The 27,905-nt window shown below is 48.4% G+C and overlaps 8 protein-coding genes across 8 annotated transcripts; 3 read left to right on the forward strand and 5 right to left on the reverse strand.

Annotated features, from left to right (window-relative positions):
• Window positions 1-956: 956 nt before the first annotated feature.
• Window positions 957-2,307, reverse strand: SPPG_09342 (uncharacterized protein). The gene is made up of 4 exons (XM_016757501.1): window positions 2,080-2,307; window positions 1,892-1,959; window positions 1,493-1,789; window positions 957-1,395 (listed from the first exon to the last, which is right to left on the reverse strand). Exons 3-4 carry the CDS (start codon window positions 1,740-1,742, stop codon window positions 1,247-1,249), a joined length of 399 nt encoding a protein of 132 aa, XP_016606381.1. The 5' UTR covers window positions 1,743-1,789; window positions 1,892-1,959; window positions 2,080-2,307; the 3' UTR covers window positions 957-1,246.
• Window positions 1,895-4,622, forward strand: SPPG_06050 (uncharacterized protein). Its single transcript, XM_016754257.1, has 3 exons — window positions 1,895-1,961; window positions 2,059-2,836; window positions 2,897-4,622. Exon 3 carries the CDS (start codon window positions 3,045-3,047, stop codon window positions 4,152-4,154), a length of 1,110 nt encoding a protein of 369 aa, XP_016606382.1. The 5' UTR covers window positions 1,895-1,961; window positions 2,059-2,836; window positions 2,897-3,044; the 3' UTR covers window positions 4,155-4,622.
• Window positions 4,623-7,040: 2,418 nt separating this feature from the next.
• On the reverse strand, window positions 7,041-7,815 carry SPPG_06051 (uncharacterized protein; the record flags this gene model as incomplete). Its single annotated transcript, XM_016754258.1, has 2 exons — window positions 7,041-7,627; window positions 7,698-7,815. 2 exons carry the CDS (start codon window positions 7,813-7,815, stop codon window positions 7,041-7,043), a joined length of 705 nt encoding a protein of 234 aa, XP_016606383.1.
• Window positions 7,816-11,649: 3,834 nt separating this feature from the next.
• On the reverse strand, window positions 11,650-12,784 carry SPPG_06052 (uncharacterized protein). The gene is made up of 3 exons (XM_016754259.1): window positions 12,500-12,784; window positions 12,044-12,429; window positions 11,650-11,980 (listed from the first exon to the last, which is right to left on the reverse strand). Exons 1-3 carry the CDS (start codon window positions 12,774-12,776, stop codon window positions 11,825-11,827), a joined length of 819 nt encoding a protein of 272 aa, XP_016606384.1. The 5' UTR covers window positions 12,777-12,784; the 3' UTR covers window positions 11,650-11,824.
• A 311-nt stretch (window positions 12,785-13,095) lies between these two features.
• Window positions 13,096-14,305, reverse strand: SPPG_06053 (uncharacterized protein). The gene has a single exon (XM_016754260.1). It carries the CDS (start codon window positions 14,117-14,119, stop codon window positions 13,211-13,213), a length of 909 nt encoding a protein of 302 aa, XP_016606385.1. The 5' UTR covers window positions 14,120-14,305; the 3' UTR covers window positions 13,096-13,210.
• Window positions 14,306-15,741: 1,436 nt separating this feature from the next.
• SPPG_06054 (uncharacterized protein) lies at window positions 15,742-18,439 on the forward strand. The gene has a single exon (XM_016754261.1). It carries the CDS (start codon window positions 15,837-15,839, stop codon window positions 18,279-18,281), a length of 2,445 nt encoding a protein of 814 aa, XP_016606386.1. The 5' UTR covers window positions 15,742-15,836; the 3' UTR covers window positions 18,282-18,439.
• Window positions 18,440-20,262: 1,823 nt separating this feature from the next.
• SPPG_06056 (uncharacterized protein) lies at window positions 20,263-24,326 on the reverse strand (the record flags this gene model as incomplete). Its single annotated transcript, XM_016754262.1, has 2 exons — window positions 20,263-23,977; window positions 24,043-24,326. 2 exons carry the CDS (start codon window positions 24,324-24,326, stop codon window positions 20,263-20,265), a joined length of 3,999 nt encoding a protein of 1,332 aa, XP_016606387.1.
• Window positions 24,327-24,789: 463 nt separating this feature from the next.
• Window positions 24,790-27,875, forward strand: SPPG_06057 (uncharacterized protein; the record flags this gene model as incomplete). Its single annotated transcript, XM_016754263.1, has 2 exons — window positions 24,790-26,365; window positions 26,449-27,875. The coding sequence occupies 2 exons, from the start codon at window positions 24,790-24,792 to the stop codon at window positions 27,873-27,875; spliced, it is 3,003 nt and encodes a 1,000-aa protein (XP_016606388.1).
• Window positions 27,876-27,905: the final 30 nt, after the last annotated feature.

Genomic DNA, 27,905 nt, shown 5'->3' on the forward strand with positions numbered 1-27,905 from the left:
TTCAGAAATGGACACGGTTGTTCGTGCTTCTCCATTTACCATCATCTTTTCAACAGCGCGATGACGTGCTGACGGCGCATACAGCAGAGTGACGCCGGTGCAAGTCATTACAATGGAAGTGACCTTGGCAAAAGTCTCGTGGATGTAGATAAAAATAAACACCATCGGACACCTGGAGTGCACTTGTCTATTCTATGGCTGAGCTAATCGGCGCATGGATAGACCGCTGAAGGTTGGATCGTATCAGCGCTTGTAGGAGTAACTGGCATGTTACCGTAAAACAGGACATGGTTTTCGGACATTTGATAAGCCATTCAACATTTCTCCCCCAAACGAAGCCAATGCCAGCGGCCATCAAGATGGAAGGAAAATGGCACTATTTGTGATTCAATTACAGGGCAAGGGACTCTTTCGGCCTTTGTCTGCTTATGTAAAATTCATTGAGTGAAAGAGCCTAGTTGAGGCGGCCTTTGATTCAACATTGCCCTTGTCGTAAACAAGACCAAGCCTGCAAACGATGGACTCTTCGTCTGCTCATTTTTTAACACCAAATCTGCAGCATGTGCTTGGGAAAGTTGCCTACAGTGTCTGTAGATGGAGAGACGGTTCCCGCTGACTGATGTGGGCAGCTGAAATGGGTAATGAAAAGAAACTCTTGATCACCAGCCTAACATGCAACGTATTCGTCAGGCACTTCAGAAGGCGAGAACAAAAAGTAATCGGTGACCGCCCGTCGCATGATGCAAAAGCGCTAATTATTTATTTCCGTTTGCAGCCCGCAGGCAATGTAAAACCCACTGCTGGTGCGGGCGGGGAACGTTAATGCAGGTCACTGTTGCGATGTGTATACATGCGCAAGGCTACAGCTTGTAAAACTAAGTCTACTATACAAATACATTTACATATCCTAACCCTAAGAAAGCTCCACCGTTCTCTTCGTTGAATAATTACAACAGGGCGATATTGAGGCCGACGCGAGAGGCCCTTTCGAATTTATATGATACCAAGTATTTCTCTGGGAAAAAGGAAAAGTCCAGGGGCCTTTATGGACAACAAAGGCCGGACTACGAGGTGGAAGCGTGATGATGAATTCTGCGAACTAGACGATGATGTCCCGAACCATGACTTGGAGTTTGCGCCAGAACGATATATACAGTACTATCAGCAAAACTTATGTAATATCAGGCAAGTCTCCCGATGCCGAACCGAGAAGAGGACAAAAGCTACACCCTCGCCCCAGTTATATCTATTGGATACTCAAAGCGCAAGAGAGCGTAGTAGCGGCAATCCGATAGCAATCTATTTGACAAATGTGGGTCGAGGATAGCGCCCACAGCGTATTGAGCCTATTGCTGTGCTGACCAAGGTAATTAGGATTTACAAAAGTCCGATGCGCTGCTGGATGAATTGATTAACACCGGAAGTACGAGAAGCACGTTCTGCAACTGTAAGCAGTACTATCGAATTAGGCACTTGTGCTATACGTGCTTACCTCCTTGTGCTCTCTTACCAATAGATGAGATTCGGGCCCTGCGGTCTAATCTTAACTGGTTCAAGTTCTCAACTCGGCACTCAAGGCAAACGGCAGCAGATCCTGCGATTACAGTTGACCCATTGTCATACACAACAATCGCTCCCGCTGGCATCCAACCTGGAGCTTGCGTGCTGCCCGCGATTTCATCATTCGATCGTCCATACATCCATACCAAAGATGGCACCATTCTTGATATGCATTGAACCATAAATTGGAAATAGACCAGCAGTTATGATAGCCACCGATAATGGTGCTCTGCATAGAATAAGAAAGTTAGATGACAGATCCTCATGTACTAAGCCACTCGAAGTGCTTATCAAAGTGTGCTGCACGTCAAAATTCAAGAATTCCACTGACCTTCTTTCGCCCAACCAATCTGCACATTTCAACACTTTACGCAATGTTTACTGAAACGAATTCCAGACCTGTAAGTATGCATCCGATGAGTTAGGTGGATGGGTGGACATATTTCCATGGGCCAGCTGCCATATTCGCTCACACCCGGAATTCTTCTACATATCCAGCATCAGCAAGTCAGAACTTACCATTGGTGTTTCCAACGCTGTGTCGACAGTACGGCCAAGTTGCTATCTTGTTAACCAGGAGCTAGGACCTGTTCTCCGCAAATGCAATCTCCACCCCCCCGTGCCTTGGCTTCTCAAGAGAGCCCCAGTCTTCAGTGCTTGCCTCCAGAGACCTTGGCCGCAATCGTCCTACCGCGAAGCGATCAGCTATGTCCAGACTTTGCAACTATTGCCCGTGTTCGCGCCGTTTGTCGTTCACTGAATGAAAAGCTCCCTTTGTCTCTTCTTGTGGGCGCTTTTGTTCGGTGCATTTCCTATGTTATCTCAGATGCTGGTCGTGAGAAATGGCGTTCGAGCGCTGGCCGTAAAGAGTGGCGCCAGTGGCTGATTTCGCGTGGAATCCCCTTCTCCCAATATGAAGAAGACGTGGACAATGATTCCGAACCGGAAATATATTACGAGGATTGGCCTGAGTCACCAAGGGACGTTATCGAAGAAAAGTTGCGTTGCGCATTTCGAACCGTTCTGGTAGATATCCTTTTCGAGCTGCGTAAGGCGGGTCTGTGGCGGATTCAGTCGTGTACATATGGGGGGTTTTCCGTGAATCCAACCTTTACTCTCAGCGCCGGTGCAGAGAGTGGGTGTCTAGAGCTGGTGAAGGTGCGGAAAATCAATGAATTCGCGCTCATGTTTGCATTTCACCATGAAATTTCGTCATCGCAGAATTTACATCAAGATCTCCTCGATCTCGGCTGCTTTTCCATATATTCGCGCTATAGTGAGTCAGAGAGTAAGGTTCTCCATCTATTAAATGGTCTGTTAAACAATTTATTCACAGATATACGCAGTTACTGTGACTGTTTGAACGCAGCTCTTGGAGCAGGGCATATGGAAATAGCAGAATATTTCTTTCAGCACGTGCAGGAAAACTCTACTCGTACGAAGCGTGAGGATTTTATGTTTTTAAGGACAACTACTGTGCGGCTATGGAGAACGCTGCCCGGTTAGGCTGGCACGACTTTTTGCGCTTCTGTAGCAAGCAGGGCTTCTCCCTTGATGTGTGCAAATTCGACAATGACAAGCATGGTGGTGCATTATATGTCGCCGCTGTTACCGGACGCTACGATACTGTAAAATTTATCTTTGATCAAAACGTATCCGTGGTGGATCCCAATCATGCTTTAGCCGGAGCTGCCGTGGGCCGTTCACTCGAGATTGCGAAATTCGCGATAGAACATGGTGCTCAGGTTGATAGTTTTCTCGACATTGATCATATGTATTGTCGGTCGCCGTTGCAGCTTGCAGCGCGATATAGCCATATTAGGCTTGTTGAGGCTCTGATCGAGAAATGGGGAGCGGACGTGCATCTTGGACCAGGTCCGCCTCTACGTCATATGGAAATGACCAACTGGACGGATCAGGCGCTAGTAGAAGCGGCGATGCATGGGCATGGGGTGGTTACCACTTACCTGCTGGAGAAGGGTGCCGTAGTCAACCGTTCCTATGCAGGACATGTTGCATTTCATACATTCTCATCTGAAAGGGAGCCCAAGCTTACGGCTTTGGCAGGGGCGGCGGAAGCTGGGCATACTGATGTTATACGAATACTTCTTGCAGCTGGGGTGCGCGTCGACGAGTATAATGAATGGGCGCTTCGTGAAGCTGCGCGGTGCGGTCGGGCTGAAGCAGTTTCTATATTGCTGGATGCTGGCGCAGATGTCGAGCCGACAACAATTCCACAGCACAAACCGTTGACTCTTGCATGTACCTCAGCGAACATTGAGGTCGTCTGTAGCATCAGACAGCGGGGTGCAAAAGTGACGTATGCAAGTCTTGGGATGGCGATAAGGGGGGGGAGGGAAGTCGTGGAAGCATTGCTCAACTCTGGTGATCACCCTTTCTTTATGTCTGAATTGTACCGCGAACCTTTGAATGAAGACATTAAGCAAGGCCCTATGTTCCTTATTCCGGAAGGGTACCCTCTTCGCAAAGCTGTGTCCAGTCGTCGGCCAGACCTTTTACCGCTCTTGTTGCATAAATACAAAGCTGATATCTGTTGGAAGGGCCATCGGCGCTGGGTCTTGCTCTGGAGTTAGCGGCCGTGAATGAGGATGAACCAGTGCATGCAGAAAGCATCAAAATTCTTTTAGATACTGGAGTCGATGTCAATAAGAAAACAAAACAAATGACGGCCGCGGAGCTTTAAGAGGATGACCCTAGATTGGCCCAAAATTTACCAAAGGACGTACTTGAACAGCTCTGTCAGCAGATTGCAACAACCTCTCCTAGTTCCTGAAAGTGATCATGTGTCTGGACAGGAGAGTTACTCTAGAATTGCACCTAGTTATATGATAGTACTATGGTAGAGTGATCTACACTATTGAAAGAAGGTAGAAGGATAGAAGGATATTAGTTAACCGAGATCAATGGATCCAGTGCTTCTACACATTCAAAACTAGATATCTACGGAGGATTGCAACTGATAACAATTATACGCTATCCAATGTTCCAATAAGGATAGAACTCCAGTGTGAGAAGTACAGAGGGAAAATGATATTGAGGAGACTGCATCAAAATTGTTTGTGATTTTTAACGGGTAGGTTTGTTCGAATCAGCACCGTCTGGGCATTGCTATGTAAGTCCACCACACCACAAAGAGCTCCAATTTTGGTAGAAACACAAGCTGAGTAAGTTGGAGACTGGTAGTTTTACGATTGCTCTATATGCAATCTTACGTGCAAGTCCATCTTTCCTTTTATGCCAGTGAGTTCATGCTGCACCCAGTCGATTAGACCGAAACGCTGGATGGAACCTCTCAACTAGCATTGAGGTTCTGTCGACCTCGCTAAAGGTCAAGATGCCCCGGTACCCAACAGAGTTCCTTTTCATTCTTTGGGTTACATCATGGGTACTGCATGTAAGCTGCTAGCTGAACAATGTATATGCAAAGACAGCTTTGACATTGTCAGTCACCAGCTTATGCCATTTTACATACCATGCTCCATGTCCGATGATGAGCAGGCTACCAGCCGATCTCAGGTCGTGGACATGCAGGACGTGCGACCGCCTATTTATGTAATTTCCTATTTTTCAATTCTAATTGCTAAAGTGTTCCCCATGAAGCCGGCGGCCCGTAAGCCTTGATGGATTCAGTTCTAAAGACTCCAGCGGAGATTACCGCTTTTCGGAAGCCCCACAATGCCTCTTGCAATTTCAAAGTCGGCATGGAATCTGGGTTCTTATGATTTTCTCTGGAGGCTTTGAACAGTTTTGTCATGGACATTCTGTTCTGTGATCTCTTATTTGATATCTGGGTAACAAACGATCCCACCCTCTCGTTTGCATCGGCATTCAATGCCACCGCGCTGGTTACCGATGAGCTTGGGACATAACCTCCAATTCATCTTGCTTTTTAACTGCCCAGCGTCTCTTCCTATATATCCATCCTTCCTTCTCCAAATGCCTAACCCTAACCATGCCGTCGACAAACCATTGTTCTCCGAATACGTCTCGAGCTTGCTCCGATAATCAAGCTGCTGAATGCTGAGTTGGTTCATCAAATTGTACTGCAGCCCATGGTTGTCCCTGTTTCCGTACTAATAGCTTCACTTTAAAAAAGTATGCGCATTTCGGAACCATGTATGCGAAAAACAGAAGGCGTATCCTCCGTGCCAACTACCAAGTTTCCAATTGCTAGAAAGAGGTCCAGTTCGGAGTAAGGTCCGTGCGCACTTTGGCCTCTTCGCACGGTGGCACAAGGCAACTTCCAGCTGCAATTCTTACTGCTTCAATATCATATCGCCAAAGTTGTTCTTCAACCGAGAACTATCATCCCCTTTGACTGTTGGCGATTGTTTAGCGAGAAGCATAAGAGTGGTTATTTTCCCACCAATCACTATTCATTCTTATTATGCTTCCGATCTATTATGTTCGAAATGGCTCTCTTCACCTCGCTGATGATTTTGTTACCACGGAAGTCGCCTTGGGCGGCACTGAAGCTTCCAGTACTAAACTGATTTGAACCCCAAACCTGGAAGCACCGTCCACGGGACGGGACGTATATGATGTTATGTAAGTTGCCTGAAATGGCATCTACTGCTGTCAAAGTTATACATACATAATAGGTCAGTCCTACGTCCAACGCGGAATCGGGAATTAGCATGCGGACTTTAACAATCGGACGATGCGCCCCACTCTCTCGCTGGGTGTGCTTTTCCAGCTCCTCCGGAACCGTGACTAGACCTGTTCTGACCTCGTAGCAGTATCACGCTGATTGTAAACTGAGTCTTCTGGCCAGACAGTCTCCTCTCACCTCAGAACATTACCAATATCCGGAATGGACTTCTGCAGACTTATTTATGCTGATGCAGCATCGTCTTAGCAACATGAAGAGTGTATCGTTGGATTCCACGCCCAACACCATTGCGAAGACTCGGAGACTTTACGAGATAGCATTCACGGTCCAAGCGAAATTGATAAGAGCATCTTTGACAGTCAACCCTGCTTTGATTGGCTTCAGGTGGTGCAGCCGGCCCGTTCTCCAACACGTTTCTTTATGCAATGTCATTCCAGAAAAGCCAATGAGCATTCTTAGGGCTTTATCTTCCTGGGTTTGTGCGGCTACAACAAGCTCCCGCATTCAAAACCATACTTTGGTGAAAATGCGCGGGAGTCTAAGTGGCAGCTGCAGACGTTCCTTGGGTTGATGCTTCTTATAGCCTGTATCTCTTTCTATCTTTAGAAAATGATTTTTGGTTTCCGCTTTATCCTCTTCGACGCAGGAGGCGTGACATTTATCCTTCTGATTCTACATGAAGACCCCGTCAAAATCCGTATTTTAATTGCTCAACTTTTACGTCTGTAACTACTGCCGATTGGTACTAGCCCCCATTTATGCCCGCTAAGAATTAATCCAAAATGTTTTTTGCCCCTTCACCTGCCCTGCTCACCGATGCGTCCCCACAACTTCTTGAGTACGTCGTCTAGTAATCATTCCCCACCAAAAGCTCGGACGATGTCATTTGCAACCCTTTGGCAACCGGTCCCTCCTTTGCCAGATTGCCGTGGCATGTATCCAGGACCAACGCCAGAATGTCCGCCCAGGCGGAATGGACTGCATGCCACAGCCCCGACGTTGTTTTGCGAAAAATGGACGGGATGGTTTGCTGCGACGGCATCAGGAGCGATCCGTCGCAAAACTGGAACGGACGATCAGAACCTTCCAGCAATGCTTCCACTGCCGGTGTTCCGTGTGATTTGGCTTCTTGAAGTGCTTCAAAGGCAAGGGTTTTCCAATGTCTCATCAGACGGATCGCTTCGGGGTTACTCGAAGAGCATGCCAAGTGGATGGCTGTCTGCTCTGGACGAATAGTCAGGCTCAGAATTATGAATGCACCAGCGGCGAGCAGGATGTGCATAACCTCCATGTGTCCACCTTTTCCGGCCCCTGAGATGGCAGGTTCTTCTTCGCTCGCGAGCGCAGAGTATCCTTCGCACGAACCGTCGACATTGGCACCTATTTCAAGAAAGTAACTCTCGATTGCTGCCTGCCCATGCAAAGCTGCTTCAACTAAAGAAGAATCGCATATAAGCGGGAGATGTACAAGACTTTTATAGAGGATTGTACTCTGTTACCTAACGCCTGAAGAAGAAGAAGGGATCCACTTGGGCGCCGACATGCTCCATCGCCAAATCTGCAATCTGGATGGACCTCCCAGGGTACCTCTGTCTAAGCGCATGACATGGATTCGAAAACATGTTTTGGTCCTAGATGAAGCGTACCACATCCATGCGCCCGGGCGAGCAGCGGCGTACAAAGGCCCCGTCTTGTCTGTCATCGTGGCCCACGGGAAATTGAGGGGAAGGTTGAGTCCGCGGCAGAATCCAAGAAATGTATGTCAACTGACATGGGCAGCAATCTGAACAGTTGCACCGAGGTTTGCGGTCCGTTCGTTGATACCGGCATGAAAACACTACAACTCATGTAATCGAGAAAATAACTGATATTTCCATATGCTTCGCTTCACGACCTTTGTTGAGCGAGTTGAGGTATTATTCAGAGCCACGTTTCGAAAGGCATTCTTGGGATCAGAAACATCCTTCGAGTGCGTAAGACCATCAATAGACAATTAACTTGTGACCTTCTCAAAGGGGAAGTAACCAGACCCAGGAGATCCAAATGCAGGTCCTGTGAAGACCCCGCCTGGTCAAATGAAATTCACAGTTCTCGAAGACTGCCCACACCCCTTTACCAGCTCTAGGGAAAAGGGAACCGCTTTCATTGCAGGTGACCAAATTTGGCACAGGATATAGGTCACAACCATTTGTGGTGTGAGATGGGATTGGGATCTGCCATCACCGAACATATCGTAAGCGACCGAGGAGTTACCGTAGACCGCTACGGATTACACAAATAACCTTTTTTTTCGATAACTTGCGCAGACACTCTTCAGGGAAGAGAAGAAATGTGGTCATTTTACAGTTCAAAATCTTCCTCTTCTTGCTCCTCCTCCTCCTTTTCTTCTTGTTGCTGTTCGTCTTCAGATCTGGAGAGTCGTCCAAATCATATTTTTCACCGCCCTTTTTTGTTTCCGCAACCATTGATGCCATTCATTCCGACCAGCCCAGGAGGTAACATAAGCAATATGCTGGACAAACGTCCAAGCCAGCGGTGACAGAGCAGCCTTTGCACGCAGATCACAACATATCACTCGAAGACTGCCAACCACGCTGACATCAGGATGCAGTTGGTAGCTTCAAATCTCGGGAGGGAAGGACTGAAGGCTCGAGGATCTTTAAGCATGGACTTAAAAGTGGCCGAGACAGGGTCATTGCTTTGCAAGCGATAGGAAAGAGGCTCGGAATTTTCCCCATTTCCGTACTAACAGGAAATCTCATCATATTATGATGAAGGGTTAGGAATAGGTTTAATCCTTGCTGTGCTGCGTTCATGGAATAAAGGTTCTCGGATTCCGAGGCTTTCAGTGGCGTGCTCAGAGAATAGATGTTCCAGGATTCTGGGGCCCGGGATTCCATGGCCGTTTCTGACCAGGGCGAGCATTTCTGGAAATTCGACGGTTCCCAGTGAGGTTCGCTGAGATGATGCGGTCAATATTTGACCAGGGAGATGACGGACGCGCGATTCGGCTGCCTGCCTAATTCTATTTGCGAAATGGGACACCTCTCCAGGTAGGGGCAGATTGGTTGAAGATTCGTGAGATCAATGGGGAAGGAATGATCAGCATCTTTCAATAAAAAAAAGCAATTGGCCCTGCAACCGGATACCGTTCAATCAGGGAGAAAAGACAACGGCGACAAATAGGGTTAGAAAGACTATGGCATTCCGTGCTGAACTTTCCAAACAACAATGCCACTGTGCACCTGCAGTTTGTTGCGGGTCCTGGACACCCAATCTTGCTGTTAATTACTGCTTACGCTTGCGATGGGCTGGACCAGCTTGTCGGCGACAAAGTACCTCTCCTCAAATCCAACGGCCCCGTAGGATTTTGGTTTGGGTTATTGGGCAATTTCCGAAATGAGAAGAGTTCCGCGGCCGAGTGAAGACTGGGACAAACTCATCCGCAACGAGGAAGTCACTAGCCAGATCATCTGGTGTCGCGCAATATTCATTGTCCGTTGGCAGATAGCAGATCCTCATCATCCTTCCACAAGCCTTTGGTAAACCGCTGATGTAGACCCAGGGGCTCGACGCCGTAGCGGAAAAGTACTTGGTTTTGTAAAGAGCCGCAAGAGCCTCCCGTGTTGGTCACAAGAATCTCCTGTCATAACATTTCAAACCTGAGAATGAGGCTGCTTGGATACGGCCTGCCCGCACGGGCGTCGCTCCGGCGCTGGACGCCCGTTGGATGAAGTCCGATCTTCTAGTTTCGAGATGAGGAGCTTGTTTTTCCTTGCTGAGTGGGCCAGTAGCGTCTGGAATGGAGTATTACCCGAGGCTATGTAATCCAGATCAGCACGATCATTAATAATTGGACACAGTGACAGTAGGAAAGAGGACTTGCGGTGACAGCATTGCGAGAACCCTGGGTAAGACCCTGGGTAACCACTCATTCACATACAGCGGAGCCTGGGGTTTCCCAAATCCGCGCTCAGCATCAAGTGCTACGAGCAGAAAAGTGTTGAGATTGGATATCGCGAGCATGGCGACTAAACGTTGTAAATCTGGCTACCTGAATATCCGTGTAATGATCGAGGTCCAGATGTGAAGTAACCATTTCGTCAATTAGCCAATTGCACTTTGCTCCATTTCCCACCGTACTTTGTAGGACGGTGACGAAAGGATCCCCGCAATGTTGCTATCCATACCTCCATCAATCATTCGACGGTAAAGCTTCTTCAAGCGACAGTCTGCTCTGCGCATAACCAGGTCGTCTGTATAATAGCTTTCGCTTTCGTCTAGGGTAGACTCTTTGCATCTTCAAAGAGCAACCAGGAAAGATCTGTTCATGAACTTATTTGAGGGCGGAGTGAGGGCATCTAAAACTCCCTTGATCCTCCCGCTGTTACATCCAACGGTGGGTTTGGACTAAGGGTTGACACCAAGGGGAAGGGCCTGAATGCTGGGAGAACGCTGGCAGGAAGGACAGCAGACGACGCTACGAGAATTCGGTTTCCAGGGCGACTTCTGCAGCGAAAGATTTCCCCTTGAGAATTCCGGAAAAGATTGGCGGGTTCCACAAGCACTACTTTTGAAGCGTCCACCACAAAGTTGCTGTCAACCGTAACAGCAGTTGGCGAGCCTAAGCGGCTCTCTCGATGACGGCGTATTTTAGAGTTTCAATACACCTTGATAGGATCGGCGTCAAGCTCCTTTCTCAGAGAGACGGTGACCTAGGTGACTTGATACCTGTAGGAATCAACTGAATTTTCTGGAGGATAGCGAAAAATCTCGCCAACTTGGAGATGATTGTAAGTACGTCAAGCATAGGCTACCAATTGGTGACCAAAAAGCATGCTACAATTTGCTGCTTTTCCATAGCGGGCGCATTCATCAACTCTTGACGCATGCATCTCCATTCATAATTTCGGTACGGTGCCATGATAGTTGGCGGAAGCTTGACAACGAATTAACAGTTTGGCTCATACTTCCGAGCCTAAGAGCGGTCCAAGCTGCTGTGTGCACCGACGTTAGCTAGAGTATATTTATTTTAGGTCTAATGCGATATTGGACGAGATACCAATTAAAATATCCAATTACTTATCTTACACATATTACAACTATATCTGCTCACTCAAGTTGTAGGTGAATATCCTTCAACCTTTCCTCCTCGCGCCCAGCAAGCACTCGGATAATGGCAGCCTCGTCTCAGGATATCTATGTAACATACTGCGCTCACGATACGTCCCATTACCCCCACAACCTGCACGACCATAATAAGCTCGCATATTCAGAGCCGCCCATCTCACTGACCTCCACGCAACACTGTATTAACTGAGCCAGCCGACCTCGGTGAATGCCATGCAGATGGTTTGTGTTCTTGCAATAGTTGCCCGCTTTGGAACGGTTGAATGAAGTGTACCGTTCTGCAGGGCGGAATCCTGCCCACCGGGTGTCGACGCCCAAGTAGTAGAGGGTTTGGTAGATTACTTCGTTTAGGATTACTAGCTGTAGTACGTGCTGGTGTCATAACGCTACAGGCTATCCTAGACTAACTAATAGCACGACCTGTGATAATGTGATAAGATTGCCCTCAGCGGACTGGGTAATGTAATATAAGAAACATCCGTAAAGTCAAACTGTCTAATCCTAATTCTCCATCTTGCGGAAAACAAGAATAAAGTTGTTAGCAGGCATATCTTTGATTTCCTGCAATGACAACCCAAACTTTGCAAACTGGTCGGCGACGTCGGCGATGTCGCGAAGTCCCCAGTCAGCATTTCTGAGGCGCAACTTTTGGTCGAACTAAGGTTATCCGTTTTAGTTTCCTACCGAAAGACAAATGAATCACTAGGAAAAGCGTGCTACCTCTTCATTGCTTGGAGTCGTGAACTTGCCATCGCGTTTGAACGGGCCGTATATTATGAACAGACCCTGCTCGTTTGGCAGCAAGGTTGGTATGTTTTTTGCCACTGCCAAGGTAACATCCCACGGAGCAATGTGGAGCACGTTGCCCATGTACACCATATCGAAAGCCCCTTCTTGGGCTACGAGAGAGCGTGCTTGGGACCAGTGTTCATCTTGCATCGCGTTCAATAAAAGTGGCGGAGCAACGTTCGCAAAATCCTTAACGTAGCTCCTTATCGATGCCAAAAGAGAAGGATCGTCGATCTCGGAGGGTTGAAAATGGACAGAAGGGTAGGCTTGTGCCCAATGAACGACGTGTTGTCCTGATCCCGATGCGAGCTCTAGGACTAAGAACGCCAGATCGGGCTTCATGTTACGACCCACGAAGGCAACACATGTGCAGATGCAAAAACATACCTCGCGTGGCCCGCTGAAGGTACGGAGATATCGTCTCTAGAATAGGGTCCTTGTTTCGTTCGGCGTAAGGGTAAACTATGCGGGGGTTTTCCGGGGTTGCGTTCACGTTCTCGTACATATTGTGAGCGTGAAGGTTGCTTGCCTTCGTCGAAGTCATGTTGCGTCCTGAACACGAAAACAAAAGGGAGAAAGACGACCTCGTCAGCTGGCGCGTGTGAATGTTGAAAGCTGCCAGGCGACTTGGGGAGCTACAGAGCCGTCTAGCAATGAAGAGCATCTCAACCCTACACAGCGTCACCCCGTTGGGCGGCCCACGAGTTGGAAGTCGGAGCTCTCCGATGGCACAGCCACAGAAGATTGCGCAGCCAAAAAGCTCAGCAGAAAGTTACCCCACACTATATCGTTAAATCGCCTACTTATTGGGAGACCATTATCGGTTTTTTTGTAATTGGATGGCCAACGTTTTTAATACCTTTTTGGCTAAAATCTCTTTATCAACATCCGTTGCATTGTGTGAATAAGCCGGTGCTTGCCTGGCAGCTGGAACCAAAACAGATAGGCTCATCGCATCAAAAAGAGACAACTAGAGAATGTGCCTTGTGTGCAGGAGTCTAGTCAATGAGTATTGCATTCTTAATACACTTGATAAACAACCCCTTTCCTACTGTCAACTATTACAATAATGCATCTATATGCTTGTAAAGATCGACTTTACAAATTAGATTCAGCGCTTGTTACGCCAGTAGCGAGGGTATGACCAGGACGACCACTAGTTCCATGTTCAGATTTGTTATTATTGGTGGGTTTGCTTTCACTAGTTGCAGAGTCGGTTTTTGATGACATGACCTCTTGAATCGTCACACCAAGTTCAACGAGCGTCCAGATCTCGATAGCCATATTCGTACCACGGAAGTACGAGTCGAGACTCATATACGTTGTCGAGACACTAAGGATCTTGAGTACGGCTTCAGTGACCTTTCCTGCAATGCCGATGAGAAGGATGGCCATTTGCACCCCGTGACGCTGTGATTTCCGTTTACTTTTGCCAACCGTGAGTGTCTGTCGGAGTCCAGTGATTTTGGATAGGAGAAGCAGATCTGTGACCGCCAGCATCACAGTGTATAAAAGGGTTCCTGCCGTTTGCGCTGCCTTGCCGATGTCATTAAAGTACTTGTTGTTTGTGTAAAGGACAATGCTCATTTTCGACTGAGAAAGGGCATAAAAGCTGACAGCATCGCCGAGAAGATACGCTATGGTGATGGCTGCCGTTACCACGTAGATCGTCATCCTCACAAGGGGTTTTCGTCCTTCTATGATGGACAGTAATCGTATCATCATAAAGTAGTTGTAAATGTACTGCGAAATGGCGCTGAACCAGGTAGCAAAGAATGCGGCGACAGTGGTGCGCTGCAGGGTGTACCGCGTCTTCAGTAGATCCATCGCGACAATGGGCATGAGGATATTGAAAACAAGTGCAATGGCAAGTGCTGCCAATTGTAAGAGTTTGTTTCGGTTCCTGCTGTACTTTCGGCACCAGGTCACCGTGGCGCATACCACAAAGGCTACCCCCATGCCAGAGAGGTATGTGCCAGCAATTCGTTGCGTGATGGCATCCAACATGGTGAGGTTTGTGAGATAGGTGAAGTGATGACGAGGAAATATATGGGAGATATAAAGTAACTTATAGTCCAACCAGATAATCAAAATGAAAAAGAGGAACTTGTCTACCACCCTACGTTTTTATTGCGCTTTACACGTCAGAACAATGGGATCAGCATTTTTAAGCATTCGTCTAAATCTGAAAATGCAAACAAAAAAAGGCGCACAGACCTAGGCTTGTGTGAGCGTCTGGGGGAGGTTTCGAGGTGAAAGGTTTTGTTTGTTGAAAATAGCCGCCAGTACCAAGAGTTTGGGCAAATCCACCTACAAACATTCTAGCAAAATACCACTATTTTTCAAAAAAAGAAACAAAATACAGTTTGCCGTGGAATTCAAATGGTGAATGCCGCACTGTCCCTTGTAACAAGTCACTTGCTGAGCTTAAACCATCTTTGCCCTACCAAATCCCGATTGGACCTTTGTTTCATTTAAAACACATAGGACGGATCTATTTAAAGGTACTGGTCACTCGGCTGGAAACACGAAAAGGAAATGGGGCACACTAAAGTGACCTTTGAACACAATCCCCCCCGCCTCCCTCTGGGGTGCTTCGTTTGGTGTCTCCGGTCCCAAACCAGCTGTTTGCTTCCCATTGGGATCTTGGCTTTGTCTGGTAGGCTGGGATTTTGGCGCTGCGGCTGAAATCAATGATTCTCGCTTTTTGTCACTTTGCCATTAATTAGGGACATTACAACCCTCGTTCGTCCAAACAAAAATGAATAGTATGACAAAACGGTTACGACTTCCAGCCCTCCATTTCATACGTTCAGTTATTGTTATATACGTCAGCGCGGTGGCATGAGATGCGGATGGCATTCATCCGTTTGTTTTTTTTTCCGGCGGGGTGCACTCGCGCAGGAATGCGTACCAAGATGTTGGTGATTTAGACGCAGTTCTCAATTAACACAAATCGAATAGTAACCGTCCTTAGAATATTGTGCAAAGGACAGCAGAGGTGGATTGGATAGACTGTCTGTCCTGCACGCTGGGATCACTACAATTGTATCGTGTACGGATAGAACACAGGGTTTTCATCATTGATGGTATTGCTTGGCGTCGCCCCATTGTCACCTGTGTCTGTTCTATCCAAACACTCAGACACACTCACATTGTCCCCTCCCGCATTTGTCGAATGCGTATCTTGCCCAGAGCAGCATGACGCCAAAGCCTCAATGCTACGGAAAGCCAAGCATGGCATACTCCAAAGTCAGATCGATCTTATCAGTTGAAAGAAAATGGATGAATGGAAGCATTAGCATAACAGTAGTCTGATATGGCAGTACTTTGTGTTGGCTGCATTTAGAGGGAGGATGTCTGGATAAATCATGGTTCTGCCAAACCATGTACAGGATATGTTCAATGGCAGACCGGAGACAGCTTTCTGATTGTGGTGTCCTTCCAACCAGAGCTGCCTACAGTAGAGCTGCTGTATGGAACATGCGCTTTCATGGGCTTTAACCCAATGCAACAAGCGGTACGAAATCTTCTGTTGCTGGCAAATTGCTGATGGCATCGCTAGCTAAGCCACATAGCCCCGCGTTCCTCGATAGCAGGCTTTGACTTGTCTCTCGTCGGGGGGAGATGACTGCCAGTTGCAGATTGGCTTTCTCGCTCTCATTCAGCACTAGTTGACAAGCTCGACCTTAATCAAAAGAAAAGAGCGCCGCACTGATTAGACATGATTAATAAATTGAAGGATAGAGGAAAGGACCGACCAAATGACTCGAAATCAGGGAAATCGTTTCAAAAGGACGAAAGCTCCGCATCCGACGATGTAGAACCGCAAAACGAGTACCTGCCCGTTGCCCGCGACTTGTCCCTTCCTTATATCGTATCTCACGTCCGCCGGATACCCTTTTGGGATGCTGTCGTATTTGCGGCAAACTCAGCGTTAGGCTTTTACACAGATGCCTTGTTCGCCATGGGTCTAGACAGCGCCAGGATACTCTCCATACCGAATGGAAATGGGCCCATGTCTTCTGTCAGAGCCAAGCTGATGCGCGCGGCGGGGAGCGTCGGAAGGAGATCTGGTATTCTTTGGAGGGTGAGGAAGGGGTTTGAGATATACTACGTCTGCCGTGGAATGCGGGTCCACGTCGAGGAAAAGCACCTCCGATACCCTTATATACTTTACTGGCACGCCTTGAAGCGGCTACTAAAAGACGACGATGGTGTTGTACTGAGCGACTTCATTGCCGACTTCATCACGGAAGTAACAAACGCAGCACTGGCAATCGCTAACCCGCTCAACATGTTGAGATCGAAGCGAAAGTGGTTTGACATCATCTCGGACAACTTTGCTGCTGTCTATAACGTTCTTTTAGTAGAAAATTACGATATTATGCTGTCTGCGGTCAACAGTTCCAAATTTCAATTCGTCATTAGAAACTTTGCTCTCGGTACTCATGTGACTGTCAATGGGAGCGACTATGCTGGCAAATCATATGCAGGGTTTTGTGTCACGACCTCCATGCTGAGAAGCGCCATTAGACGCATCGCCGGCGGTGGAGCGGACTCTGTGCTGGGCGAACTTTTATTTGTAAAATTCTTACCACAGCTGACGAATGACAAGGTCGCAGTCAGCGGGTCCGGAGAGTTCAGCTGTGTGTGGGACTGGGCCTATCAAGTTAACCTGTACCGGGCTCCAAGGTTGGAAGATGCTACGATCAATGTCACCATTATTTTCGACACCCCTGTGGATATTTCGGGACTGTTGCTAAGGATTGCTCTGGAGGAGTCGAGGTTGCCCAGTTACTTCCCCTTCCCCCCGTTCATTCCGTCCGTCTACCTCCACACATCCGAAGAAGATCTCGATGGCATCATAGCAGATCGTGTTGCGGTGAGGGCGGGATATGACCACCTGATGGTACACAGGGATGATCCACGACTTTATCACTGCAGCTTTCGCCACAGCAAGGTGGACCCTGACGATCCCATGACACGGAAGAAAGAAGACGAAGAACCTCAACGTTTCGACCCACTGGGACCTCCCACTCCTTACTGGTATGTGGGAACAAAGTTCTGTGGTGTCACAAGGCGCCCAGAGTTAGCCGACTGCATTGCCATCGAGCAATTGTATCAGGCGCATAAAGATATTCGGGACTGTCCTAGTTCAGCCGCATGTCCAAGACCTACACTTCCACAATCACGTCCCACTGGGAAAATCAAAGAGCTTACAGGAAGACTCTGGCGCGCTATTGTGGTCGGTTCTTCGGTGCTTTTTGTTTCAAGCAATTTCTCGCAAGTCGATCTGCTACGGGAGGCTGCGTTAAGAGTTTGCCCAGCAGGACGTGGTAAAGCACTGTGTCAAAGCTGCGCGGACACTGCAGTAATTAGAAATGCAAACAAACTGGGGATTTTTCAGAACGAAAGCTGGCTGCCAACTCAATTTGTGGAGACTGAGTCTGACTGGTCAGTTGCCATAACCGATGGTGTCATCCGGGTGATGATGATTGTTACTTCACTGAAGAAACGAACGCGCGCCGCAACCATCTTAGGCGCTGAATCTGTGGTTGTATCAATGGCCAGCGAGGTGGGGAAACAGGGTGGGGTAACGCTAGCGCGCGAGCCGGCTGCGACATTTTCTTTAACAGGGCGCCGCACCGCTCAGGCAAATGTCGGAGACTTTATAGCAAAAGACACAACGAAGGTTGACGATGCAGCAAAACTTGTGGCACGTGGTGCAAAGTTACCCCCCGATCAGGAGAAGGCATTGCGATTAGCCATCACTCTTGCAGTTCTTACTGCTGAGGATACCCCCATTGACGAAAAACACACATGCTGTGCTCCAGTATTACGGGGCAGTAATCCGGATCTGAGGGTAGGCGATCCCGGTCATAGAATACTCAATCTGAGGCCGGTCCCCATAACTATGTTGCAGAAGCTTGGGGTGAAGGGATTTACTATCAATGCCCAGTCGATATACCTACAGCATGAGATAGAATCTGACGTGATGGCCGCCGTAGAGCTGCCGCCCGTGAACCGGGGTCCCGTCGTGGCCCACTTGAGATATCTAGAACCAGCAACCAACAAGTGCAAACCATACCCGTCGGGCGCTCCACCTCCTGCAGGGAGTGCAGACGAGATCTCACTAGCGAAACAGATATTAGTTAGTATTGACTAGGAAGGGACGGTGACATATTGTAATTATGATACCCTGGGACGGAAGCTGTATTATATTGTTGGCTGCTGAGAAATGGGGCTAAATAGCTATCTCAGACCATTTTGGAAACGAAAACAAATATGATGACAGGTTGCAAGTCCCAAGCAACATTTAGCGAGATATTAAGTAGTACTTAAACATAGTCAAGAAGGAATTGATGCTTGACTGGTTGCATTATCTTAGAGATCATGACTTGTCCCCCATTGGTGAATTGCATACAAACCTATTGGTGCACGGTGGCATCCACGGCCAAGATCCTGGTCCCCGTTTCCACCTACTTAGCCTTGTTGTGGCAGCTGGAGTGCAGGCAAGAGTACTTCGGAGGAGAGTAATGAGAGGAAACAAGCATGGCACTATTTTAGATCACTACTACGACAAGAATAGTCGGTGAAAACACTTTCAGTTTCCAGCAAGATCGAAAGATTGCAGCCTCGCAAGTAATTCATCCTGATGGCTGTGGATACATTATGCGTAGAAAATAGCAAATAATACACACTTGGGAGATAAAAAGGGAAACCAGAACGGGACATCATTTATAGAACGTCTGCAGACCCTTTATATGACTTGTCGCTATTTCAGAATACGCGCATTCTACTTCTGGTGGGCGAATGCCTAGGCCTAGTGGCATCGTACACTGTATCAACGCTCTTACGAAAACCAACAGAAGGCACACTACAGTTCCTATTTTTGAGATGCATAATGTAAGTATAAAAAATGATCCAACTTCATTACATACCTCTTCAGAAAGATGAACGTCCAAAGCTGCTTATCGGAACCTGTCGAATGCAAATCGGAGGCAGGGGAAACTGTGTCAAAAGAAAAAGCCGACGATGGCAATCCCGTTTTGAAATGAGAGTGTTGCGTGCAGACTGACGAGACGTGTGCACAAGAGATGCTTGAAAATATACTACGTGCGGAAAAGCGGCCATTCGGACCTCGAAGCCCCACCCGAAAATTGTTCGCTCGTCGGGCCACTGGTGGCCGAATAATGGTCGCTCGTCGGTCGACTGATGGCTGGATGTTGGCACTGCCAGGTATACGGTTTGTGTCGGCAGCACTTGGAGCTATTTGGGGAATCCTTCCAGGCTGGTGTCAAGCTTTCATTCGAGGTACCATGTGGAAACACAATTTGAAGAAACCGCTGGAGAAGGTGGTGGAAAAGATCTCAAAGCGCGATGACAAGCTCAAATCTATTGCAGTGTGGGAAGAAAAGTATCTAGAAAGAAATATTGGTGAGTCGCTTCAATACCCTTCATTGACAGACGTCTTTCACTTTAAAACTTACTCTAGCACTTGGCTGGTGGCAGCTGCCCTTAAGAACAGATGGAACATCCAAGGAAAGGGTGGACATCTACAGCGTCTTGGTGAGCGTCACCCAAATTCTTTGGTGATTTTTGCAAAGTCATCAGCTTACCATCACTTTGCTTTCTGTATACTTTTGCATTTGTTTCGCAGTTGCTATTCAAGAAGCGGTTGTTGAATACAATCTTGGTGAGCCTTCCATTTCGTCTTCAGTTATGGGCATGATTTTGAATTGGTTTCATTAATATCTTTTTGGCAGCTGTGCACGAGAAGCGAAACGGTATCAAACCCTCCAATATGGATTTCATACAGTGTGCTGGTGAGGACTCTCGACAGCGGCTTGTTATTTTTGGGGAAAGCGTTAATCCACCTCACACGCTCGCTTGTTCTCATTATTACAGCGAACCTGCATAGATTCTGCGGTTTGAAAATCCCAAACTGTGTCAACGGCCGCGTCGTATATCCATCTTTAAATTGGAAGTCTGAAGAGCCTACTGGCAGCAACGTTCAAAAGCGCCGGGTACAGTTTAAAGATGAGGTATCTAATTAACATCATTGAAGATGCAGAGGCCCACATATCGCTATATATCCAAATATGGTAACAGTCACGGGTTTTGCAGACGCGCGGCTAAGCCATCTTTCATGATGTCGGAGCTTCAATTGGCGTTCTCAATCGCAGATATCCTTCAATGGCTGTATAAGGCGCGGCCTCAAATCTCGGGCGCTCATCCACAAAGTCCACTCCCAACTGATAAAAGTTGGTCGTTGGTTTTGCATCTGTGCCCTTGGTCGTAACATATGGTTGAAGCCACTCCCAGTTTGCCACATTGCTGGCTGGAAAGGGTATTCCCTTCGTTGTTGCTGGCTCTGCATCGACCGCCTTCGCGTAGGGTGGTACATCCATTGGAATTATGTATGGGCCCATGTGGAAGAAGGCGGTCATCGACTTTAGTGCTTTCTCGAGCGCCCATTGGGGTAGGAGCAGCGATTGGATCGGGAGGACTTCGGAGTAGGCGTGCACCGCGGTAAACGGGTCTATCAGCATACCAAAGACCGTGAGCTGCTGGTTGTGCAGTTCTATAAATTCTGAGCCGATTTTTGCCGCTTCAGCCCAGCTGGGTGAAGAATTACTGGAAGCGGCGGGCGCTGGGATCCAGTACGGCTTGAATATGGGATAATTCTTATCACCAATCAATTTGAAAGGGCCTTGATCCGTAGGAGACTTTTCAAAGTATGTGTACATCTCCGAGAATTCAAAATCCGGCCCGTCAGAAGCATTTCTCGCATTGAAGTAACCGACCAACCCATCGTAGACACGAGCCTTGTCGCCAAACTTTACCCGAAGTTGGTAGTCGAGTAGCGCCAGCTCTGATTTCGCTTTGTTGTTTATGATTGTAGCCTGGTTCTCAAGTGGTGGATTGGACAATTCAATAGACCAACCCGTGTTGACGAGAGCGAGAGGCTTGCCAATGATAGCAGAGAGATACTCTGCGTACTGATTCGGCGCGTGGGGCATGTTGTCAAGGGCATCTATGACTACTTTAAAAAAGCCATCCAGGTACTGTGGATCCGCCAGCTTCTGAACCAAGTAGTCTAGCTGCTGCATGTTTTTAGGGTCGGATGTGCTCGGCTCGAACGGTAACCACCGGGGTGCCGTCGAGGTGCCGTTCCTTGCTCCCAACCGAACCTCGGTGTAAAATGTCCCGTCTGGTAGGAAGATCTGTAAACCGCGGTCGACATAATTCACGATGAGCCAGCCCCATATCGGATTTTCGTACTCTGTAGTAGGGCGCCACTCTTTCGTTTGAGAGTCTCTAACCATAAAGTGAGCATTAACCCGCGCATCCTGATTGAGATTCGGAGGCATCTGTGCGAATTCACAACTGGTACCACTAGAACCCTTGACTGTTCTTGGAAAAGGCGTAGCCATATCAGGAGAGTTGGGATCTGGTTGAGGACAATAGAATTCGCTCAAGCACGGATACAACGACGGTTTGGTCTGGCCAGTTGGGTCGAAAGCGCAAATCGCTTGCCCGAACTTGTCAATTATGTTCAGCTTGGTAAATCGGAATTGTCCATGTGCGGCAGGTTTGAATGGATGATACTCTGACAACCCAAAATCATATGCAGCGGCATAAGGTGTTGTTGTGGTTTCGGTGTCCATCTGGCACAGGAGGGTCTTTGAATAATCGTCAGTTGCCTTGAGTCGGTCCTGAGTGGCCTTGATGACGGCGGCCATAGGTCTGACACTCTCTCCTGGTGGCCGTACATTGGGTTTAATGTGCGTACCCTGTAGCCTGGTCACAAGGTGATCCCGAAATCCCGATAGTGGAGATGATAGGAAATCTCGTGCCCGTAGGTCTGCCAAAAGGGCCTTCTGGTCTTCTGCAGAGATGATTTTCTGCAGATCTGGCTGAAAGGTGTTCTTGAAGAGATTGTTCACCTTGGTCTCCAAGCTTAAACTCGCCTGTGGTAACAGCAGCACCCTCCCTGAAATGGTCCTCACGTTCGTGTCTTCGAGCTTCTCCCCGTCTTTCAACACATACTTAATCTTTGTAACAGGATCTGAACCGACGGCTTTCAGCTCCCATTTTGTGTAATCAATATGATAGTACTCCACCTCCCATTCTGCAAAGAGCGGGAACCATGGCTGGGTGCCTTGCCATGAATCCCGTCCTTCCTTGTCATGATAGAGAGGGTATGAACTTAACAACGGGTCGCTATCGGAAGGGGTACGGTCTTGCAATATCCAAAACTCTGAAAACAAGTTCTTGGTAGCTGCGGCTAGCTCCTTGGGGAGTTTAGCCGATATGCTGTCCGCCCAAGCGCTGAACTCCGCTGGCGGGGGTTGGCTCACACCAGGTGTGCTAGCTGTAATCACATGTATGTCCAATCGCACCCGCAGCTTGTCCAAATAATCAACGGGCCATCCAGATTTAATACCAGAAATCAATAGCGTCGGATCTCGCTGTGAGAAATACCGGGGGCTCGCCCCCTGCTGCGGCATCCTCCCTTGAAATTCAGTTTGTGCGTTCTTGATTGAAGTGTTTATGAGCTGGGTGGAATTCGTTATTTGCTTCGTAAGTGCATCAATCCGAGTGGATAGATCTTTAAACTTTTGCTGGTCCAGGACGTGATTAGTGTCGCTGATGACCTTCCACCACTCACTCCACAGCCTCCACTGTAGCAACTTCCTCTCCTGACTACAAATGTCGACAACCAACTGCATGGCATTCAGATCGCGAAGCTTGGTCAGTACCTCTGTAGGAGGTGCAATGGGAGATTTCATGCCCGCCCCGTCGTCACCCGACAGATGCCACTGGCTGCCCCCGGGGGAATGCGTGAAGTTGTTACTATACAGCAGGTCCTCAGCTTGTATCTGTGAATCTAAATCGTCCTCTGTTTTGCGGAGTAACCTTTCCACCCTTTTGAAATCATCCGCTATCGGCTTTGGCATGTCTGCGTCCTTGCTCTGCTCATAAGAGTCAATCAATGCGTACAGGGCATCAAGAGGTGTCGTCCCCAATGACACGGGCATTGTGGAAAAATGGGTTGCTGCGTCGTCGGCGGGTACATGCGCAGGTTTTGCATCAACGGAAAACGAGACATTATACATTGCTCCGTGGCAGAGTATCCGAGCCGAGCCGGTCTCTTCTAACCAGGACGGTTGGGGTGCGGAGGATGGTAGACCGAGAGACATCATGCAAGCGTCCAATCGTGCTGCATGGGTTTGCTGCGCTGTGGGCTGCATGTTGAAAGGGTCGTCCTCAGGCTTCGGGTGCCAGCCCAAAACATAGTAGCTTGCCTCTGCTTGAGTAAGGTACGCCTTTGTAATCGTGCCAGTAGCAGGATCGGTGGAATCATATTCAAAGTTATCGAGCATTGAAAAGACGTTCGAGTTGTGAGGCTGGTAGTCTGGAAATAGAGAATTGCTGCTATGCAATATGGACAATGGCACTCGAGCGGCAGTGTCCCCCTTCTCACTCCATCCCTCAGCGTGCGTCTTTAAGCCGATAAATATCTCTGCCTGAGTGTCAATGGCTGTGTCGTCTTTCTCTGCATTGGTTGCGCATAGGAACGGAGATACATCAACCTCCAAGTCAACGCTGGCGTCTAAATCATCAATGTTGCGCAGGCGATCGGATTCAATGACAAACGCTTGGTAGTTGGGAATGTTGGCGTTTGCTGGTACCTTGGACTTTAGGACTCGCACAATAAGCCAACGTGTGGGAACAGGCCTGAAATTGGGGGTAGAGTAGTCAGCGTTATTCTCGACTTTGGAGAAGCCTTCTTGTTGCCGCCTCTGTTCGAATTCGTTGGCACTGGACGTTGCTGCAATCCCAGATCGGTAGACCCTGTAACAGAGAAAAGTCTTGGTTAATACAGTAAATCCTCGAGCAAAGTAAAGAAGAACTTGTACCTCGGCAACATCCAATGCAAATAAACCCCAAACCTCGATCTCCGAAGTTCTTTTGTGGCCACATTCCTTATTCGGTTATTTACTTCGGGGGATGTTGCATGGAGATCAACATGATCGAGAATATCCGGCTGGATCACCGAAATGTTACGGTCGAGACGGAGGAAGGTGTAGTTTGGTTGAGTGATTGGGGCGATTTTAGACGGTCCTGAGCAAACACTAGGATTAAGCACGAATGCATCGAGTTTCACCGGAACACACACAGTAGGGTTGTCGCTTGTGGTCATTGCAGAATAGGCAGCAACAATGACACTTTTTGCAAGCGGCTTTGTCAGAGGTGATTTACATGCGAACGAGAAGAGGTCGCTGTGGGTTTGAAGTACTGTTTAAGGTATCCAGCTACAAGAAGGAGCGCAACCTGCTTCATAATCCCCACCCTTCAGCAGGGGGTGATTGCCCACATGAAAGGTTCGCGTGCATAACCCCTGGCCATTCGGTCCTGCGCGCGAAGTAATCAGCCCCAAAAAGCTGCCCAGGTTTCGCTTGCAATCAGGACAGGGGAGTAGCAGGGAGTGGTTAACGAGCTTGGCGGGTGACAATGGAGAAGGAAAAAAAAAAAAAAACATTATGAGGGCTTTTTGCAAGGAGCCTAGGTTTCGGGATCTCATCGTTAATTCATAGGCAGCTTGGTCCACTGAGCTCTTTTTACGTTCAGTTTGGATTTACCACTGCAAGTGAACGCTGCAAACGATGCTCGATCGTCCAGCGAGACAACGTATCCACCGCCATATTCGAACTAAATTCCTTCTCAAGAAGGGGGCAAATGGTGGTGCTAATGATGATGACGGGGACAGACTCCCAGAACTTCCTCCGGGTCAGATGCAGTTGCATAGCTTCTACGCTCCGGCACTCCTGTCTTCACCTATTCCCTACAAGATCGACGTAACTCAAGTCATCGAAGCCGATTCCCAGCAAAAGTTGCTCAAGAGTACGCAAACATTTGAGGTGGTCGCTCCCAGGTTTACGCTTGATGCAACCACACAAATCCACTCGCAATATCCTCCAAACGGACATGCGGATTATGGTACAATACTCCCACACGTCGTTTTGACTGATCCCCACTTGCCGTGGGAACGACAGCCCAGTGTAAATGCTGTTCCTACAGAGGCAGGCAAAGAGCGGAATCGCACGCCCTGGCTCGCGTTAGTTGTCTTTGAAACTAGTGAGCTGCAGCTGCCGCTGGCGACCACACCGCCATTGATCACCTTCCCGTCCGACGTCACACCCAAGCAATCCAGCACAATGAGTATCAACATGACAATCTCGCAGCTCCGCGCGACGCAGGATATCGTCCATCCTCTTCCTGCAAATGACAGCACCATCGATCCATCCACAAAGTTAGACGTAATATTCCTCGACCCGAATCTTTTCACCGCTCTCGTATCTTCCTCCCCGGCAAGTTCAAAGCCCAACTTGGATCGCTACCAACATCTTGCCCATTCGCGTAATGTTAACACAAAATACACTGCGTCGTCGGGTCTTTCCTCGGATAACGGCACATTTTCGATCGTCGTGTCTCACCGTACGGGCCCGTTGTCTCTCGACAAGCCGACAAGCTGTGCAGTACACCTCCTTTCCTTGGAGGGTTGGGAGGACAACATAACTTTGCCTATTAATTCGACAGCTGTGAGCAGGGTTGCTGTAATCAGTTTGTACAGCTGGAATTACACTTGTCTCCCTCCGCAAAGTATAAATTTCCATCAGCTCATGGTCAACCTCGGAGACGAAGCTAAGGGTGGCTACGGGCTGCTTCGTAACTCCATGGATCGCGCAAGCCCTCTAATCAAAGATCGGCTAAACGACGGGTACACTCTTCTCAGGTATCGCCTCGCATCCGGAGACGAGACTATCGCCTTCATGCGAGGGCCGTTAACACCTACGTTGGTGCCGTGTCCCCTGACACCCACCTGGCCAACGCATTCATTCTTTTCCACCGATCTTCAAATTTTGGATACCAAACTTGGCGTTATGGACATCACTTATAGTGCAGCATGGCAGCTGGGGCGTACGCTTGCAATAGCCGACCAGGCCTTTTCCGCTGCGCTAATGCGACTCCGCTCCTCTTTGCACAGTGCTGCTCAGAAGGCCGTGAAGAACGAAATCGGTTTGCGTCTGGGGACCTACAAAGGAAAGATGGATAATTTTGAAGCATTGCAGCACGCCGTTGAAGGCTTGAAGGGACTGCACAACGATACCATTGGGAAGAATGGACCGGACCATCTGAGGAGGTGGTATAGACCATTAGCACAGGCTTCATCGGGCAATGGTACGAACAGCCCTGTTGTTGCACCCATGCCCAAAGGTCATGCTGCTCTTCGCCTCCACTCCTCCTATTTGCCACATCTCAAGAATCATCTGGTAAAACATGCTCTACTCGATCACAAACACTGTTCAATGAACATAATGGTCCCCCGAACTCCAGCGATTGGTCGCTTATCCTCACCTGGCTGCTTGATAAGCTCTACCTACACAATATACCCGCACACTACTTGATACCTGACCCTGCCTTTTTGGGCAAAGAAAGCTTGCGCTTCTTTTATATCGATCGGAATTGGACAGACGCTTTGATCGACGGCGCATTGAGTATCGCAAATCATATGGACCCGGATGATCAAGTCCGCACGCAAATAAAAGAAATGCTGAAAACGTATTTAAGCACACCCATCGATCCACAAATTGCTAACTATCCGCCCCAGCTCCCTGTGTACGGCTTCCTACTCCGCTCGGCAATTGTAACCGCCTGGCCGGACCTTGAAGTCCACGCGCCATGGACTGATGCCGCAGCTCAAGCTCGCCGTCTCGAGGTCATCAGATTGGAAAATATAGCAAAAGATACCATGCTATGCTTACTGGATCGTGCGCCCCAGCCCGGCGGGCAGCTACAGTCCATTCGCTTAAGTCAACCGGCCCATCAGCAATATTTCGAACTGGATGTAGATGCCCACGAAGAGAGAGCAGCGATGGAGGTAAAGTTTATCGATACCATAAACAAAGGTGCAACTTCCCAGACTGGGACGGCGGTTCCCCTAAAGGGTGACGCGGGCAAGCCGGGAGGCTACCTGGAATGGAAGAAAGGAGATGATAAGCCGCAAGTCTTTAACTGGGATTCCAGAACGGTTGTTCTGCCATCCCTAGAAAAGGCGATCTTAGATGTCTTAATGCCCTACGACACGATTTTTAAGGATGACACAATGACGGCAGCGTACATGGGTGTACAGCTTAACTCCCCTATGTTGAATCTTATTTTTGGCAATGGCGAGGTCAGATCGTCCTCAGCAGAAATTCGCGTAGAGCATCCGGCAAGTAGCGTAAGTCCCGCGCTGTCAGATACGTCAGGTGGAGTCAATCAGGATAGTGCGAACCGAGAATACCTAGAAAGCAAGACATCATCGAAGGACGGCAGCCTGATAGGGCCTGCTGCTGGTCACAACAACGGATCACTTTCAAGCTCCTTGGGTGCAACTGCAATCCAATTTGATTACCAATGCTTTGACTCTCTCACCGGTTCGCTCTCTGTCGGGCAGAATTCACCAAAAGACCTAGTCTTCCACATCACTCCCAGGCAAGCTGGCGCCCCAACCGATTGGCTATTCCTTGAAGCGAAGATTAAGATTCCTCGAGGGGAGCAGGCTACGGATCTCATCCTGCCCTATGCTGGGACGGGAGCTCGCATGATCAGTAATCAACGGTTCAATGTGAAAATTGAACATGAAAGCAATTACCTCGTCTGTCGCATATTACCCCGATCGACGAGGGTGTGGGTCTTCAACGCATAATTTGGCGACTGGTCATTCATTCTGAACGTG

Source organism: Spizellomyces punctatus, assembly GCF_000182565.1.
Source record: "Spizellomyces punctatus DAOM BR117 chromosome Unknown supercont1.11, whole genome shotgun sequence".
Lineage (NCBI taxonomy): Eukaryota > Fungi > Chytridiomycota > Chytridiomycetes > Spizellomycetales > Spizellomycetaceae > Spizellomyces > Spizellomyces punctatus.